The 16,182-nt window shown below is 37.3% G+C and overlaps 2 protein-coding genes across 7 annotated transcripts in view; both read left to right on the forward strand.

The window, feature by feature from the left end:
* LOC311296638 (uncharacterized protein) overlaps positions 1-16,182 on the forward strand; it is a 121,844-nt gene that overhangs the window by 76,756 nt on the left and 28,906 nt on the right. The window lies entirely within an intron of this gene.
* LOC311296647 (uncharacterized protein) overlaps positions 1-16,182 on the forward strand; it is a 35,547-nt gene that overhangs the window by 13,659 nt on the left and 5,706 nt on the right. For 3 of the 5 annotated variants that reach the window (XM_084418523.1, XM_084418521.1, XM_084418522.1), the window contains one exon: positions 12,471-13,855. In XM_084418523.1, the coding sequence (XP_084274649.1) occupies positions 12,471-13,567 (1,097 nt within the window). In that variant the 3' untranslated portion in view covers positions 13,568-13,855. Of the gene's footprint in view, positions 1-2,331; positions 2,514-9,384; positions 9,634-12,470; positions 13,856-16,182 lie in introns of those variants that run through there. The other 2 variants (XM_084418520.1, XM_084418525.1) reach the window with 2 other exon arrangements.

Consider the following 16,182-nt stretch of genomic DNA (forward strand, 5'->3'; position numbering starts at 1 on the left):
CCGTCGGTCTTAGTACATGATGTTACTACAGAAGAGTCAAGTTTTAAATAGGAAAAATATCGAAACTCTTTGGTCATTTTTTTGAGAGAGATGCTAATGGTCTTGTCCGATTCAATGATCTATGCTAAGCTATGCTAAAAGTGGTACCGCCAGACCTGGAGTTCGGCTGAATGGATTCGAAAACGGTAAAACTCAACTGTTTAACTCTGGGGGAGTTGTAAAATGAGCCTATTTCCAAAAAAAGTGGAGTATCCCTTTAACTAAGAACTTTTACTGCCATTTAGGAGAATTCTTATGGTGCTTTTCCATTACCAGTACCAGCTCAACTTGCAGCGGCTCGGCTCGCTTTTCGCTCCGTTTTCCATTGCAGATAGTACCTCCACAATAGTACCTGGTTGTCATAGCGACGCCGCAGGAAACTGCCGTGACGTAATCTTCTACGCGACACACACCCGCTACCCACACACACAGGACAATGGAGGAAATCGCGTCTGGCGCGTGCAATGATAACGCAGTGAATAGTGACGATTCTCTCTGACCAATCAGCAGTCTGCCGTGTTTTCACATCACATTTTAGTATTGCCTCAGCTCGCTCAGAAACTCGCCGGAGGTGATACGAAAAAAAGTACCTGGAAGCAGATACAGGTACAACTTTTACACAGTGGAAAACCAAACAAAGGTGAGTCGAGTCGAGTCGAGGCGAGGCGAGCTGGTACTGTGTAGTGGAAAAGCGCCATTAGTGGAAAGATAAAATGTTTTGTGAATACGGACCCAAATTGGTCTTATTAAACAATGAATACAAATTAATATCTCTAGTATCGGCCAAAAGATTAATAGGGGTTTTACATTTTTATCATTGATCAAACTCAAAATAAAAAATAAAATAAAAAAAGATAGAAATTATAAGGTAAGCGTCCTTGAAATTTTTATTTGGGTGTGTTCTGTATGTTTTTTTTCTGGAATCATTTATCTGAAAATCTAAATTGTAAAAAGAACAAAAAATTCTGACTAATAAAGTAAAATGATCTTTCAAATGAATTACATTTTGTCAAACATTTCATGAAGAAATGTAAAATTGATATTGACATGAGATGTTCATTTTTGCACAATTCACAGAAAATGTCTTTCACTAAAATATGACTGTAACTATATTGAACAACTCTGGAAGAATATATGGCATATTTATCAATGTTAATATCCTGCAAGATGTAATAAAATACATTATCTTAGGACACTATGAATCTGACTCTGCTAAAGAAACTAAAAGCTTTGTTATAAATGTATTTTATTTGCAAATTTTAATATCCACAAATGCAAGTTCACCAACAATAAACCATTTAAATTTTTTTTTTTAAATAATATCTCAAATCTATTTAATCTTAAGTAAATAAGAAAGCAATCAGAACCATTTCTTTTTGCAGTGCCTTTAATTAGCATACTCTAAATTAATTTCTTACCCTCATGGTTTCCCTTTTCTTCTTTTCTTATTTACATTTGTTCCTTTATTAGCCCTGTTTAGTTTTTTCCCCCTCTGCATTCTGTTGGCAATGGGTGCATTGTTGTTACATTTTGTATACATTGCATCAATAAAAATAGGAATGACTTGTTCTAACTGTTGCTGGTCTTCGTCAACAACACGCGCTTTTGCACCCCCTGCTGGTGAGGTAGACTAACAGCAGATGAATAGTATGCTCAGCAATCTACTGCTTTTCCTGCAGTTCCTGGATGTCAATGTTGAATTTACTGTCGAATTTGAACCACTGAATTTGTGGAAGCGAATTTGCAAAGCGAAATAAAATGGACCGAAAATTGCCTGTTGAATATTATAGGTTGTATTTGTAAACAGTTTGAATATTTTGGAAGTGAAATATGAAAGGTGAATATGGATTATTGAATTTTTAATAATGAAAATGTGTTTGAAATGTTTTTTAATTGAAATATTCACAGCTTAAATATTCAACCATGTTGAATTTCAGCCCATAAAAATGCAATCCCTAAAAATACAATGCATTAAAATGCAAACATGGTTAATGCAATGCCTATTTTTTTCAAGTAGTGCAATTCAACAGGCTTTTTTATTTAAAAAAAAAACATTTGACATTATTTTACTTCCATACATTCCCTTCAATTCTCTGCAGCACAAGTCCAACATACCTGAAGAATTGAATGATAAGTGTTTCTAAATGAAAACCATATCTCTAAATACATTTTTACTAGTCTTAATACTATTTTACGAAACATGCACAGAATAAATTAGAGACATTTCTAATTCAATTTCGACTAGTCACAACGATATTTTCAGATATCTGAATTACTTGCTCCTAGTCGAATCTGCTGTTGTGTGATGAGAGGCTGAATTTACTCAGCTCCTCTCCCACACCACCGCCCCTAGCGTCTTGTTGATAATGCTAGTGCTAACTGCTAACAACTGTAGTCTACTGCTTTTGTAGTCACGGAGAGAAAAGCAAACATCTGGATGCATTCATAAGTGGTAAAAGTCTCCAGCATAGCAGGTATGTAGCGCTGTGATTTTAACTGAATCATGTTGCAAAACGGATCACAGGAGTGTTTGTTCAATAACGACAGAGAACCGTAAACTTATAGTCTGATTTTATTTAATGTGCATATTGAAAAGACGAGAGTGAAGAGCAATGGAATTATACACCAAAAACGTGAAGTAACTTAGTCTACAAATAAACGCGTGACGGACAAGAATAATCAAGGGTAATCAAGGTAAAGTGTATATATATATATATATATATATATATATATATATATATATATATATATATATATATATATACAGACCCTTTCCAAAAAATTAGAATATCATGGAAAAGTTTATTTATTTCCATAATTCCACTCAAAACGTTAAACTTCCATAGATTATTCAGGGCCCACAACTTAAACAATGTCAAGTATTTAGTTGTTTATTTGTACATAATTTGGGCTTCCAGCTCATAAAACCCACGAAAACAGGATTTCAAAAAAATAAGAATATTACATGAAATCACACAGTAATTACACAGTGATACCATGGTCATTGAACCAGGTTTTGGTTATTTTGGAAACGAAAACTGGTCAAAATAACAGAAAAGATGCAGTGTTGTCAGACCTCGAATAATGGAAAGAAAATAAGTTTATATAAATTTTTTAAACAACACAATACTAATGTTTTAACTTAGGAAGAGTTCAGAAAAGAGTTAAAAAGACCAGTTGTCATTTTCAGCAAATAAGATAACAAATATATATATTTGGGAGAAATGTTCTCAGTAGTTTATAGAATAAAACAAAAAATGTTAATTTTACCCAAACACATACCTAAATAGTAAAACCAGAGAAACTGATCATTTTGCAATGGTTCTCTTAATTTTTTCTAGAACTATAGGCATATATATATATATATATATATATATATATATATATATATATATATATATATATATATATGCTTGTGTTCGGAGTAACTGCTGCATTTCTGCTTTTCCATAAATGCCACCTTCTGTCAGAGAGTGAACGTGCATTTTCTTTCAGCCTGTCTGCCGTTTTTTGTTCATATAACATTACATACATAATCATTTAGTAGGCTTAAATGTGAGGTTTATTGTTTTGCTAAAATTATTTGTGTAAAACTGGTATTACTTGAACTGTAAGGTTGTTTAATTCATATATTTTTTTGACATCATTTTACAGTTTAGGTTGTTACCATAGACATTGGCGTTGTTTCAAAACAGTGTTCCTAGCTAAATAACTTGTAGTTGTTTTTAGAGCCTGACCGATAAAGGATTTTTAAGGCTAATACCGATACAAATATTTGGTGATTTAAAAATCCGATATATCGGCCGATATATATTTAAAAAAAAAAAATCCAGTCCTCAGCCTCACTAAAATAACATGATAATGCAGTTTAAAAATAAACTTGTTTGTTTTATTGTCACAACAGAAAAGAGGAAAATCAAAATATATTAAAGTTCTGCTAAATAAAATGTATAAAAATACAAACTTAAGATATGAAACTTAAAGGGGTGGTATAATGCCCTTTTCACAAGATGTAAAATAAGTATCTGATGTCCCCAGAGTGTGTATGTGAAGTTTTAGCTCAAAATACCCCACAGATATTTTTATATATGCCTAGCATGTTAAAGTTGTCGCTTTTTCAGGGTGAGCAAAAACACACAGTTTTGTGTCTGTCCCTTTAAATGCAAATGAGCTGCTGCTCCCGGCACAGGGGGCGGAGCTTCAAGAGCTTGTGTCCTTTTACCTCACACAGACATATACGCTGAAAATTTAAAAAAACTTTTAGCCTTTTATGTTCAAATCGGATTCAGACAAAATGGAAAGACTCAAGAAGAAGTGACAACATGTAGAAGCAACAGGACATTTCTGAATGTTTAGTTGATGAATATAATTTATGTAGCTTATGTGTAGTTATCTTCTAGTCATTGATTAGCATATTCTGTCATGATAATCTATGAATCGTGTTCTGGGGGCGGGGTTTATGTAAATTTTAGGGTTAGTGATGTCACTAACCCGGGAGGAATGTTGTGTAGTCTCTACCAGCCGTTTGTTGTAGGCTAGTCCTTAAAAAGCAATTTCTTTAAAAGCAAATATCTTCCTTTGCTTTGAACTTTGAGCGTTGTAACTTTGCAGATGTTGTTTATGCTCAAACAGCAACATTACACACTAACTAAAGTTAAAAAAGTGAAATCATAATCAACCACCCCTTTAAAGTCCTTTGAACAAAAACAAGACAAAGGTCACACACACACTACGTTATAATTACAATGTCAACTTGCTTATCCCATTACCTGCACTCTTTTAATTCTATCCATCAAGCTACAACAAACCATTTTCAATCATCATTTGCTGCCTGCCTTTTAAAATTGACTACTTAGTGATGCACTAAATCCATCATGTGACTCGTTAATGCTGCGGCAGAAGAAGTCAGCAACACACACTTGCGTCACTTGGATTTCACACACGTGTAAAAGAAAAGCTAGCCTAACTTTTATGCACGTCCTATGTTTGATACTTTTACTCTATGTCTAAATGTTCACTCCCCTTGTGCCTAACTTACGTTTTACAATGCAAGGACTGTTGGAGTGAGATGGCGGTGTACCTTCTCTTTAATAATTACACAAAAATACAGCAAGGTTCTTAAACTCTACTTCTAGAAAATGAAGATCAAGGAATGTGCATCAGGTGTGTTTTGCTTTTTTATGTTTTTAATTAATTTATGAAGCCGCTGCATACTTTATCGTTACATATTATAATGCTAAAATATATTGTGTAGTCAATTAGCTTACTTCGCTGTAAATAGAAAAGCCTGACAATATCACTGCTAAATACCTTTAAGTAATGTGGGATTTCACCATGTTTCTCACTGACAAGCCCCCAACTCATAAAACCTGAGCTTCCCACTCGTATTTACGACATTGTGGTGGCGTTCATGTGCGTTCAACCTGTAAATATGATCTTTACGACCTGAGATGTTGAAAACACTGGATACGAGCTGATCATGTGAGCAAAGAGCGCACTTTGCTTTAAAAAGGCAGTGCAAAACAGACTAATTATTTACGTAAATTGCAGAGATTGGATAAGGGCACAAAGCCATATCGCGCTTTTGATTTTAGTTCGTTTGACAGCAATGGCGCAAAGCATGACATTAAAGAGCTTTTTATTTTATATATTTCCGGCAGCCACAGTCTAGTTAATGACTGGGAAACTCTGAAATCTATCTGTGGCGGTCAATGTTGATAATGTGGCGAACCGCTGCAAATAAGTTAGGCTAATGTATGGGAAACATACTTTCCTTACAGTACTACCATGTTGACCATACTTAAAGAAAGAAAGAAAAGGTAGAAAGAATAGGTAGAAAGAAAGAAAGAAAGAAAGATTAGTTAGAAAGATAGAAAGAAAAAAGAAAGATTAGTTAGAAAGAAAGAATAGTTAGAAAGATAGATTGATAGATAGGTTAGAAAGAAAGAAAGGTTTGAAAGAAAGAGAAAGAAATATTAGTTAGAAAGAAAGAAAGATTAGTTAGAAAGAAAGATTAGATAGATAGAAAGATAGATAGATAGATAGTAGGGGTGGCACGGTTCACAAAACCCACGGTTCGGTTCGTATCACGGTTTTAGGGTCACGGTTTTCGGTTCTGTACGGTTCTTGTTGTTCTTTTTTCTTTTAATCTTTAACACTCCAAAAATTTACTTCAGCATATGATATATAGCTGAATTATCTAATTATTAATTTATTTATTTCATAAATGGGGTGTGTTTGCAAAACGCAGCTTCTCTGGGCTGTGTCGGACAGTTATTTGTCACCACTTTTTGCCAGGGTTGATATTATGTCCCAGCACGGATGTACCAATACAAATAAATAAAACATTTCCAGTTAACTAGCAAAGTATTCGTTTCGTTCGTTTGTTAAATAAGAAGCAATCTAGCGCTGAAATGTGTTTTTTTTTAATCAAGTGATCAAAGTGCTCGTTGCCGTTGCGATCAGTGGCGCTGATACAGTGTTCTCGTGGCTCGCGCACACACCGCAGCGGCCGCACATTCTTCACTCAGACGCGCGCTTCAGTCCGTTGAGGAGACTCTAGGCTACTCTATTCGTTCCGATGAAATCACAAAACAAAATTCATACAAATCTGTCCCTGCTTGATATACAACCGCTGATAAACATAATCGGTTTTGATGAAAAAGAAAAATATACGAGTGCAGATTAGAACTCAGAACCTTTGACACGCTTGGCAAGTTCTGCCACTGGACCATTAAAGTACATACCGGTACGTGGAACAGTCGATCTATGTAGCCTATTTATTCACGTGAAAAAAACAACATATAGCCTAGTGGAGTTGATCTCATTAAATGTCTAAGTAAACCCAGTGTACTATTTAAATCGATTGCTGGACATTGTAATGTTATTCTACATTTGTCTGATTTATGATTTAGCATTGTATTAGCAGTAGCACGGGCACAAGGCTACATTGCGCATGCGTCGAACCGTGCGAACCGCGCGACGCACACACGCACCGAACCGAGACAAGCGAACCGAACGGTTCGGATGTTTTTTCATGTACCGTGCCACCCCTAATAGATAGATAGATAGATAGATAGATAGATAGATAGAAAGGGTTTGAAGAAAGGAAAGAAAGAAAGAAAGAAAGGTTTGAAAGAAAGAGAAAGAAATATTAGTTAGAAAGAAAGAAAGAAAGATTAGTTAGAAAGAAAGATTAGATAGATAGATAGATAGATAGATAGATAGATAGATAGATAGATAGATAGAAAGGGTTTGAAGAAAGGAAAGAAAGAAAGAAAGAAAGAAAGAAAGAAAGAAAGAAAGAAAGAAAGAAAGAAAGAAAGAAGGAAAGACCATACTCTTATGATAAACTATATATTTTTCTTTTGTGGAGTGTACTGAAGTGTTTCTTTCTAAAGATTTACAGTTTAAAGTTTTCTGTAAAGTAAAATTATTGTTATTTCATGCAGCCCTACAAGTAGGCACAACAAACCTTCTTTATATATTTGTGAATTTTAAATCGGAATGTTAACCAGAAAAATCTCAATTAGATTTCTCTAATTTCTCTATTTTTCCTTCGTTATGTATATTTTGATTTTGTTGTGTTGTAAATAAAATACAATGTTATTGCCATTCTTTTAAATCTCGCATTCTTCCTTCTAGTCCCATGCAACTGATACGGCCATCAGGAGAAACACATAACACACTGCCGCCTTACGCAAAACATGTCTTACAAATTTTAAATCAATGTATTGTTTTATACAGTGGGCAGGATGATTTTCACATCGTTTTGAAGCAAGAATTCTAGGGTACATGATCCAGTTTTCAAAAGTCTGTGAACAAATATTCAGTATGGGTTTTATGGCCTTATTTCAGTGATTTAAAATTTGTAAAAACTTTAAATAAATGTAATATTCTCAAAACTGTGAACTTTTACATACACGCTGCTAACATATTTTCGAAGCAGTTTGTGCTGAAAACAGTGTAATCAGACTTTTGCCATGAAATATACATAATTTCATGCATGTACATAATTTTATACATAACAGAAATAAGCACAAATGTCAGGGCATGTCAAAACTCCTCAAGGGCCCAGAAGACACCTCAGACCCCAGAGGGTTAAAGGCATTTGCTGTACAGTGCCCCATTATGCTTTCTCGAATATTATCTTTAATGCAGTGTGCAATATAGCCGTTTGTGAAAGTAAAAAAGTGCATAACAAATTCAAAATCAAAGTGCATAACAAATTATTTTGCGTTACTTTGATCTTAACACCTTTAACCTTATTATTTATTATTCTCAGGATACGTAAATTAAGTCGAGTCTGGCCTAAATTATAAGCACTTTGAATACAAGACTGCTTGTGTTATGTTCTTATTCAAAGTCTTGAATCAAAGCCTCTGTAGGCAGTTTTTGTAATCAATTACATTTATTTTAATTGGTTACTTTTTCTTTTTATAATAAACAAAAATGTAAAGTCAAGTGAAACTTAATCACACTTTCAGTCAAAGGTGTAGTCAGCTGTGGTCTTCTTGTCTTCAGTTTGGGGGTTTTTGTCCTCAGCTCTGGGCTTCTAGGGTTTAATGAAGTATCAGTATCCCAAAGAGGCAATCGGCTCATCAGTCTTTTATACTCTTGTTGTTTGCGGCCTGAAGTTATGTTTTAATTTTCTTGATTGATGTAAGTTCCCAAAACTTCCAAGATCCTTCTCAAGGCAATCCCAGGTGCAAGCTGTCCGCCTTTTCATGTCCTTGAGCTCAAAGTAAACTCAACCAAGATGGCTAACTTCCTATTAAGGTTCTAGTAGTAGAACCGGAGTCTTTTGTGTCCTTGAGCGCACACACATAATCACACTTCTCTGCTAATAAATACTGTACATCTCTGCCAATACTGTATAAGGCATTTCTTAGAAACAAAATAAATTAAGAAAATTTTAAGCAATGCATTATATTCAAAACATTGGCTAAATATTTGTAACAAAAATGTGTCTACAATAAACAAGGAGGAAGGGTAATTACATTTCATTGATATTATACAACAAAATAAAGGGATTGTCTCCTAAAAGGAGGAATCAATTCTGAACTGCTAAAATGAGTCATCAGCAATTCCAGGAATGGGCGTTTCGTTTCTGATGCGCAAACTGTAGACCAATCAGAACAGACTGGACCATCTGACCAATCAGAACAGAGCAGGCTCGCAAAAAGGAGGGGCTTAAAGAGACAGAATCTTTGAACAAACTGTTTTTCAGACTTTTTGAGAAACGAGGTGATGTGCAATGTATATTGTGAGACAATAAAGGTTATAGGGGCACTTTAAAGTAATCCAGTGAGTATAAATTCAGTAACTTGTTTTTGATTTTTCCAGATCTGGTCCTGTGGGCGTCAGTATCACACAGTGATCACAGTTCACACCTGCAGTGAAGCCCCTCCGACAACAATTCACCAATAAATACTGGGAATATTCCCATCATCCTACAAGAGAAGGACAAACTCCAGGAGTAGCAGCTGAAATCTGTGTGACTGTTAAAGATGGAGTTTATTAAAGAGGAGATTGAAGACATGAGTGATCCAGAACCATCCAGAATAAAACATGAAGATATCGAGGAACAAATAGGTTGGTGTCCATTCTTGATTCTTCATTGTTGACTGTTGACAAACATTAAGGTATCAAAGCTTCAGTTCAACAGATTTGGTTTCAGATTAATTCAGTTCAATTAATAAATGAAAGGGATGCACCGATACCACTTTTTCCAGAACGAGTCCAATACCAATACTTTAATTTTTGGTGCTCGCCGAGACGATACCGTAACCGATACCTGTATTTTCACTGCATTTGTAATTTCGTAATTTATTGGTAGAGAAACCAAAAGAATATAAATCATATTAGTTTGTTTAATTAGTTCATCAAATATATATTTCCTTCAGTTATTTTCATGCTTAATTAAGCCTGTATGAGCTTCTGTTACTTTCAGTCTTCATTCTATTGCTCATATTTTATCTTTCATTTAATAGTACAGCACATATTTAGAGCAGCTCCAGCAGGGCTCAGTGCTGAGGATTGGGTCAGTGGTTCAAATGTTTAGACACCAGTGAAATATCAATTCTTTATTCCAATTTTGATACTACACCATAGAGGTCTACACTGGTCCAAAAATTCATGCCCGAACCCGGAGAGACCCGTAATGTGCTACACCGAACCGACCCAGACCCATCTATTATTTCAAAAGCTGGACCCGGACCCGTGTAGATCCTGACTACATTCACGAGATATAACCGACTTTGTTTACTAGGCTACTTGCCAAGGCAGACGTTTTTTCAAGCGTATAACGTGACAGCTGACAGACTTAAATTCAATATTCGCGCACTGTATGAAGCTTCTAATTTTCTAAACATTTCCTTAATAACATTTTTATTAAACATGGACCTTTATGTTCATTAAAAATACTTATTATGCTATTGTATGCTCATTTAAATGTAAGCAACTAATTTAGACGTGCAAACTGGGTGCTGATGAGAACTGGGTGCTGTTCACCGCTAGGAGGAGTGATTCGGCTCATCCCCCACCAGCTACGGTTTGGGGAGCCCGTGGTCGCCCGTTTCCCCGCCAGTGACCTCATAGGCGTCTTGAGCTGAAGCGGTCTAACAAACCTTCTGCTCCAGCTTCCTCGAATCGTTCCTTACCCTCAGGTCAGAAAAAGGAGAGCTTCCCCCGATTTACGAGGTTGGGACAGACCGCGCAAGCGTTTCTGCCCACCTCTCACTTGCTCTCCTTCTCCAACCCTGCCACTTTCACCCCCCAACGTGTTTCGAAGTGCAATTCCTATTCAACCTCGTTCAAACCGTCCGGCGCAGGAGGAAGGAGACGTGTTAAACTTTCTCCCCCTGCCTCCGATGCGTTTGATACCTGCCGCTCGCATCCTCTGAGGCACGTTTTGTTTTCCTCAGGCATCCGTATACTCAACTACCTGGACGATTGGCTCCTTTTAGCCCACTCCAGGGAATTAGTGACTCACCACAGGGACATTGTCCTTCGTCACATTCAGTCTCTCGGCTTGAGGTTAAACACAGAGAAGAGTGTTCTTACCCCAGCTCAAGGCCGCAGCCTCCCCTGTGCTACCCCTAGGGTTGCTCCACACATGAGACCTTTTCTGTGGTGGATGAAGCTCTCAGGGGCCCGGTCCACAGGACCGGCTATTCGCCTGTTGATGGTGTCGCGCAGTTGCTTCCGCACCCTTTCAATCTGGCGGGACCCCCTCTTCCTTCGGAAAGGGGTCGGCATGGGTGCAGTTTTCCATCTCCAAATCATTACGACAGATGCTTCTCTGACCAGCTGGGGTGCGGTTTTCGAGGGCAGTCCAGCATGTGGGGTCTGGACTGGGGAGACTCTCTCTTGGCACATAAACAGCTTGGAGCTGAGAGCTGTTTCCCTGGCCCTTCTTCACTTTCTCCCTTTTCTCGAAGGGCACCATGTCATTGTCAGAACAGACAATATGGTGGTAGTGTCCCATGTAAACCGGCAGGGGGGTTCACGGTCGCGCACCCTGGACAGGCATGCGCGCCACCTCCTCCTGTGGTCTCAGGACAAGTCCCTTTCACTGAGGGCAGTCCATGTCCTTGGGGTCCTGAACCTCGCAGCAGATTTTCTGTCGAGGCAGAAGCTCAGGTCGGGGGAATGGATGTTGAACCGCCGAACAGTAGCCCTGATTTGGGACGTGTTCAGAAAAGCAGAAGTGGACCTCTTTGCATCACAGGAGTCGTCCCAATGCCCACTTTGGTTCTCCCTGAGCCCCCCAGCACCATTGGGGATAGATGCATTCACCCACCCATGGCCCGTCAAGTTGATCCAGGCGGTTCTGTCCAGAGTGAGGGAGAGCGGAGCCCGTCTCCTACTTATAGCCCCATTCTGGCCGTCCCAGCCGTGGATCTCGGAGCTGGTTACTCTTCTGGAATTCCCCCCCTGGGAGATTCCGGTCAGGGAGGATCTACTATCCCAGCTTCAGGGCAGCATATGGCATCCTCGCCCTGACATTTGGAAGCTATGCGTATGGCCCATCAGAGGCCGCTAGCTTTGAGCTTTGGTCTTCCCGCTGACGTCCAGGAGACCATTGCGAGTGTCAATGTCTGGACACAAACACTGTACACATGCTGCCTGTTATCGGTTGTTGGTATCGGAGCATTTTTACGAGTAAAAGTGCATGAGCTCAATATCGGGCTGATACAGATACTGGTATCGGTGCATCCCTAATAAATGAGACATAAAATGCATCTAATGATCATAATATTGTATAGCTTTTGTCATCCACATTTTGAACTGATTAAAAAGAAAGAGACAGAACTAACCTTTGGCAAATCAAAGATCTGATACTTGATGTTGCTGCTCTGTTGCTTTTTTCTGTTAAATCAGATTTCACTTGAACTTATTTTAACCACATAATATTTTTTTTATTTTAGACTGGATGGAGATGAAACCGCAAAAACATGAACTGAATGAAGCAGAGGAGGAACAGCAGAGCATCAAAACACAAAGAACAAAAGCCAATAAGCAGCAAACCTGCACTCAGTGTGGAAAGAGTTTTGGTCGCAAAGGAGACCTTAAAAAACACACAAGAATTCACACTGGCGAGAAACCGTATCCATGCACTCAGTGTGGAAAGAGTTTTGCTTGTGCATCAGATCTCAGTAAACATCTACGCATTCACTCTGGAGAAAAAACATTCAAGTGTGATCAGTGTGGTAAAGATTTTCATTCATCACCAAATTTAAAACAACACCTGAAAGTTCATTCAGATGAAAAGCCTTATGTGTGTTCTGTCTGTGGAAAGAGTTTTTCAAGGCTGGATCATTGTAAAACGCACCAGAAAACACATGATGAAGTGAGAGATCATGTGTGTTGTGACTGTGGGAAGAGCTTTACTAGAACTGACCAACTGAAAAATCACCAAAGAACTCATACTGGAGAAAGACCTTACAAGTGCTCATATTGTGACAAGAGTTTTGCTCGTTCTGAAAACCTGAAATTACATGAGCGACTTCATACTGGAGAGAAACCGTACTACTGTACTCAGTGTGGAGAGAGTTTCATATGTCCCAAAGGTCTCAAACATCATCTGTTCGTTCACTCTGGAGAAAAACCTTTTAACTGTGATCAGTGTGGTAAAGATTTTATTACATCATCACGTCTAAAACAACACCTGAAAGTTCATTCAGACGAGAAGCCTTACGTGTGTTCCTTCTGTGGAAAGAGTTTTTTATGGCTTAAGAGTTTTAAAGGGCACCAGAAAACACATAATGAAGTGACAGATCATGTGTGTTGTGACTGTGGGAAGAGCTTTACAAGAAATGTCGATCTGAAACGGCACCAAAGAATTCATACTGGAGAAAAACCTTATAAGTGCTCATATTGTGACAAGAGTTTTGCTCGTTCTGAAAACGTGAAATCACATGAGCGACTTCATACTGGAGAGAACCCGTACCAGTGCAGTCAGTGTGAGAAGTTTTTTAAAAGTTCATCAAGCCTTCACACTCATATGAAAAAATGTTGTAAGTGAGCAACAAGTAAATTTGGAGTTTGTCCTAAAATCACAATATCATCTAGATTAGGGGCATCCAATCTCCAACTTTCCTCAACACACATGCCTGGAGGTTTCTTGTAGAGATGGTCTTATTATTGGGAGATACGAAGGTCTGTGGCTTCACCATGGGAAAAAGCGTAATGGCTAACTTGGATCATGTGAGACACTCCAGCCAATCATACAATGGCAGTGACATCCGTGATTGAAATTCACAGTTACTAGGGATGCGCCGAAATAAAAATTCTGGGTGCTCTTGCCCAAAAACCGAAACCGAAAATGCTTTTTAAAGGGGTCATGAACTACATTAATTTATTTTTTAGGTTTCTTGTGGTGCACTTATAATGTTAGTATGATTTTTACATCAAAAATTGTCGTAATTTAGAAATAAAAGCCATTTTTTCCTAACCCTGATTTTAGCCCTCTGATTTGAATGCTGTTTGAAGGGGCGTGTCTGTGTGAGAATTCAGTGTAAACGCCCACTGCTGTGATTGGCTGTGAGACTTCAGTGTAAACGCCCACTGCCGTGATTGGCTGTGAGACTTCAGTGTAAACGCCCACTGCTGTGATTGGCTGTGAGACTTCAGTGTAAATGCCCACTGCTGTGATTGGCTGTGAGACTTCAGTGTAAACGCCCACTGCCGTGATTGGCTATGAGACTTCAGTGTAAACGCCCACTGCTGTGATTGGCTGTGAGACTTCAGTGTAAACGGCCACTGCTGTGATTGGCTGTGAGACTTCAGTGTAAACGCCCACTGCTGTGATTGGCTAACATCTTTGCATATGAAATAGCTAAGTATTACATGTGGACTCTCTCGAAAACTTTTAACAAATTTTTACTATTACAGCTCTCAAGGTTGTCTAATCATGAAAAGTGTGGATTATAACAATGTTTTAGATCTATATGAATCATATTTAGATTGGCACGAAAGGTTGGAGAGATGAGAACTGTAGATCACATGAATGCAGTGATCTCGTCATTGTAACTCGATTTCTGCACACTAATGAATGCTTTCGTCATAACTAACAGTGCAAACACAATGTAAATAAGAGATTTTGTTGATTCTAATGGGAGTCCAGGACACTCGCGCTGTTTGATTGACATTTCCAGCAATTGCAAAGGGAGCGTTCTTTAATCGCTTTCTATATACTTTAATCACAGTTTACATAAGAGATTATTTTCATCCTACTAAGAGAAACAATGTGAAGTTGACCGTTTTAGTCACTGGTTTCATTTACTAACAATAAATGATTTAGAGATAAAAAAAATCTGACATTACATATCAGAAATCACTGGTGATTTTGGTTAGGCATGTACACATAATCCGTACATATCAAACAATCTGTAACAAATCTGTGACTCAGTAAAAACTTTCAAATTATTATTTTTTTAAGCGTGTTGCGCCGTTCCTGTCGGATCCAATATCCCTGCGTACTAGCGTTAGCAGGCATTGCGCTTTTTTTACTAACTTTACAGGCTTGCCTTCAAGTGGCTTTTGCTGCGTCTGAAATTGCGTAGGAACTTCTTTCGCTGGAAGTAGTAAGTTATCTGTGAACTTTTCACCTACTGTTTTTTTTTTTTTAATGCTATGAATTCGGACACACTAATCTGTTGGCGTACTGTTTTTCACATACTATATAGTAGAGAAGTATTTGATGTTGGATGCAGGGTTTGTTTCCAGTAGGCCCAGTAAGACCTTGATAAGCTGGTTCAGGTGTGTTTAACTGAACTCTGCAGGACACTGACCCTCCAGAAGCAGGATTGGACCCTGATCTACATTAATTTGGTGAATTTGGTGAAAAGCTTAAAAAACAGACTGAAAAGCTTATGATTGATGGAATTCTCTGTGTGAAGACCAGAAACTCACTGGCATTTTTTGTGCTAAATTCTATAACGATTTTATATACATCTTAATTTTGCAAACAACATGCTTGTTTTTTTGTGTGTTTTTTGTAATCACTACCTTTTATAAATCAAGTATTACTGCTCAAGCTTTTTGTGATGCTTCCATTACCTTAAAATAATGAAAGAAGCAATTAAGCAATTAATAATTAATTGAAGAAATTAATGTTCTTTCCCTCTTTTCTTATTTATCTTTTTTCCCTTGTTAGCAAATTGTTATTTTTTCCCCTCTGTATTCTGTTGGCAATGGGTGCATTGTAGGTACAATTTGTTTTATAAATCTGTCAACTGAATTTTTTGCATCAATAAAAAAACAAAAACAAAATCTAACTGACATTCCCTTCTTCATGTGTTTCTTCATCTCCAAACAGGTTTTGACTATTTTAATACTAAGACACATACACAGAAGTAATTAGAGCTTATTTTTTTTGTAAAAAAGCTTAAAGTTTAATTTTAACTAGTCAAAATGTATTTGAAAATCTCAATTGAAAAAAAAAAAATAATAATAATATATATATATATATATATAATATAATATAAAAAGTAAAAGTATCTTTCAAATGAATTAACAAATTTGATTCTGTCAAACATTTCATGAAGAAATGTAAAACTGGTACATTTTGTAAAAATAACTGTATTTCACTTATTTTTAGACCGTTACTATATTGAACTACTTTGGAAAAGCATTGGC

This window comes from Rutilus rutilus (genome assembly GCF_951802725.1).
Source record: "Rutilus rutilus genome assembly, chromosome: 9".
NCBI lineage: Eukaryota > Metazoa > Chordata > Actinopteri > Cypriniformes > Leuciscidae > Rutilus > Rutilus rutilus.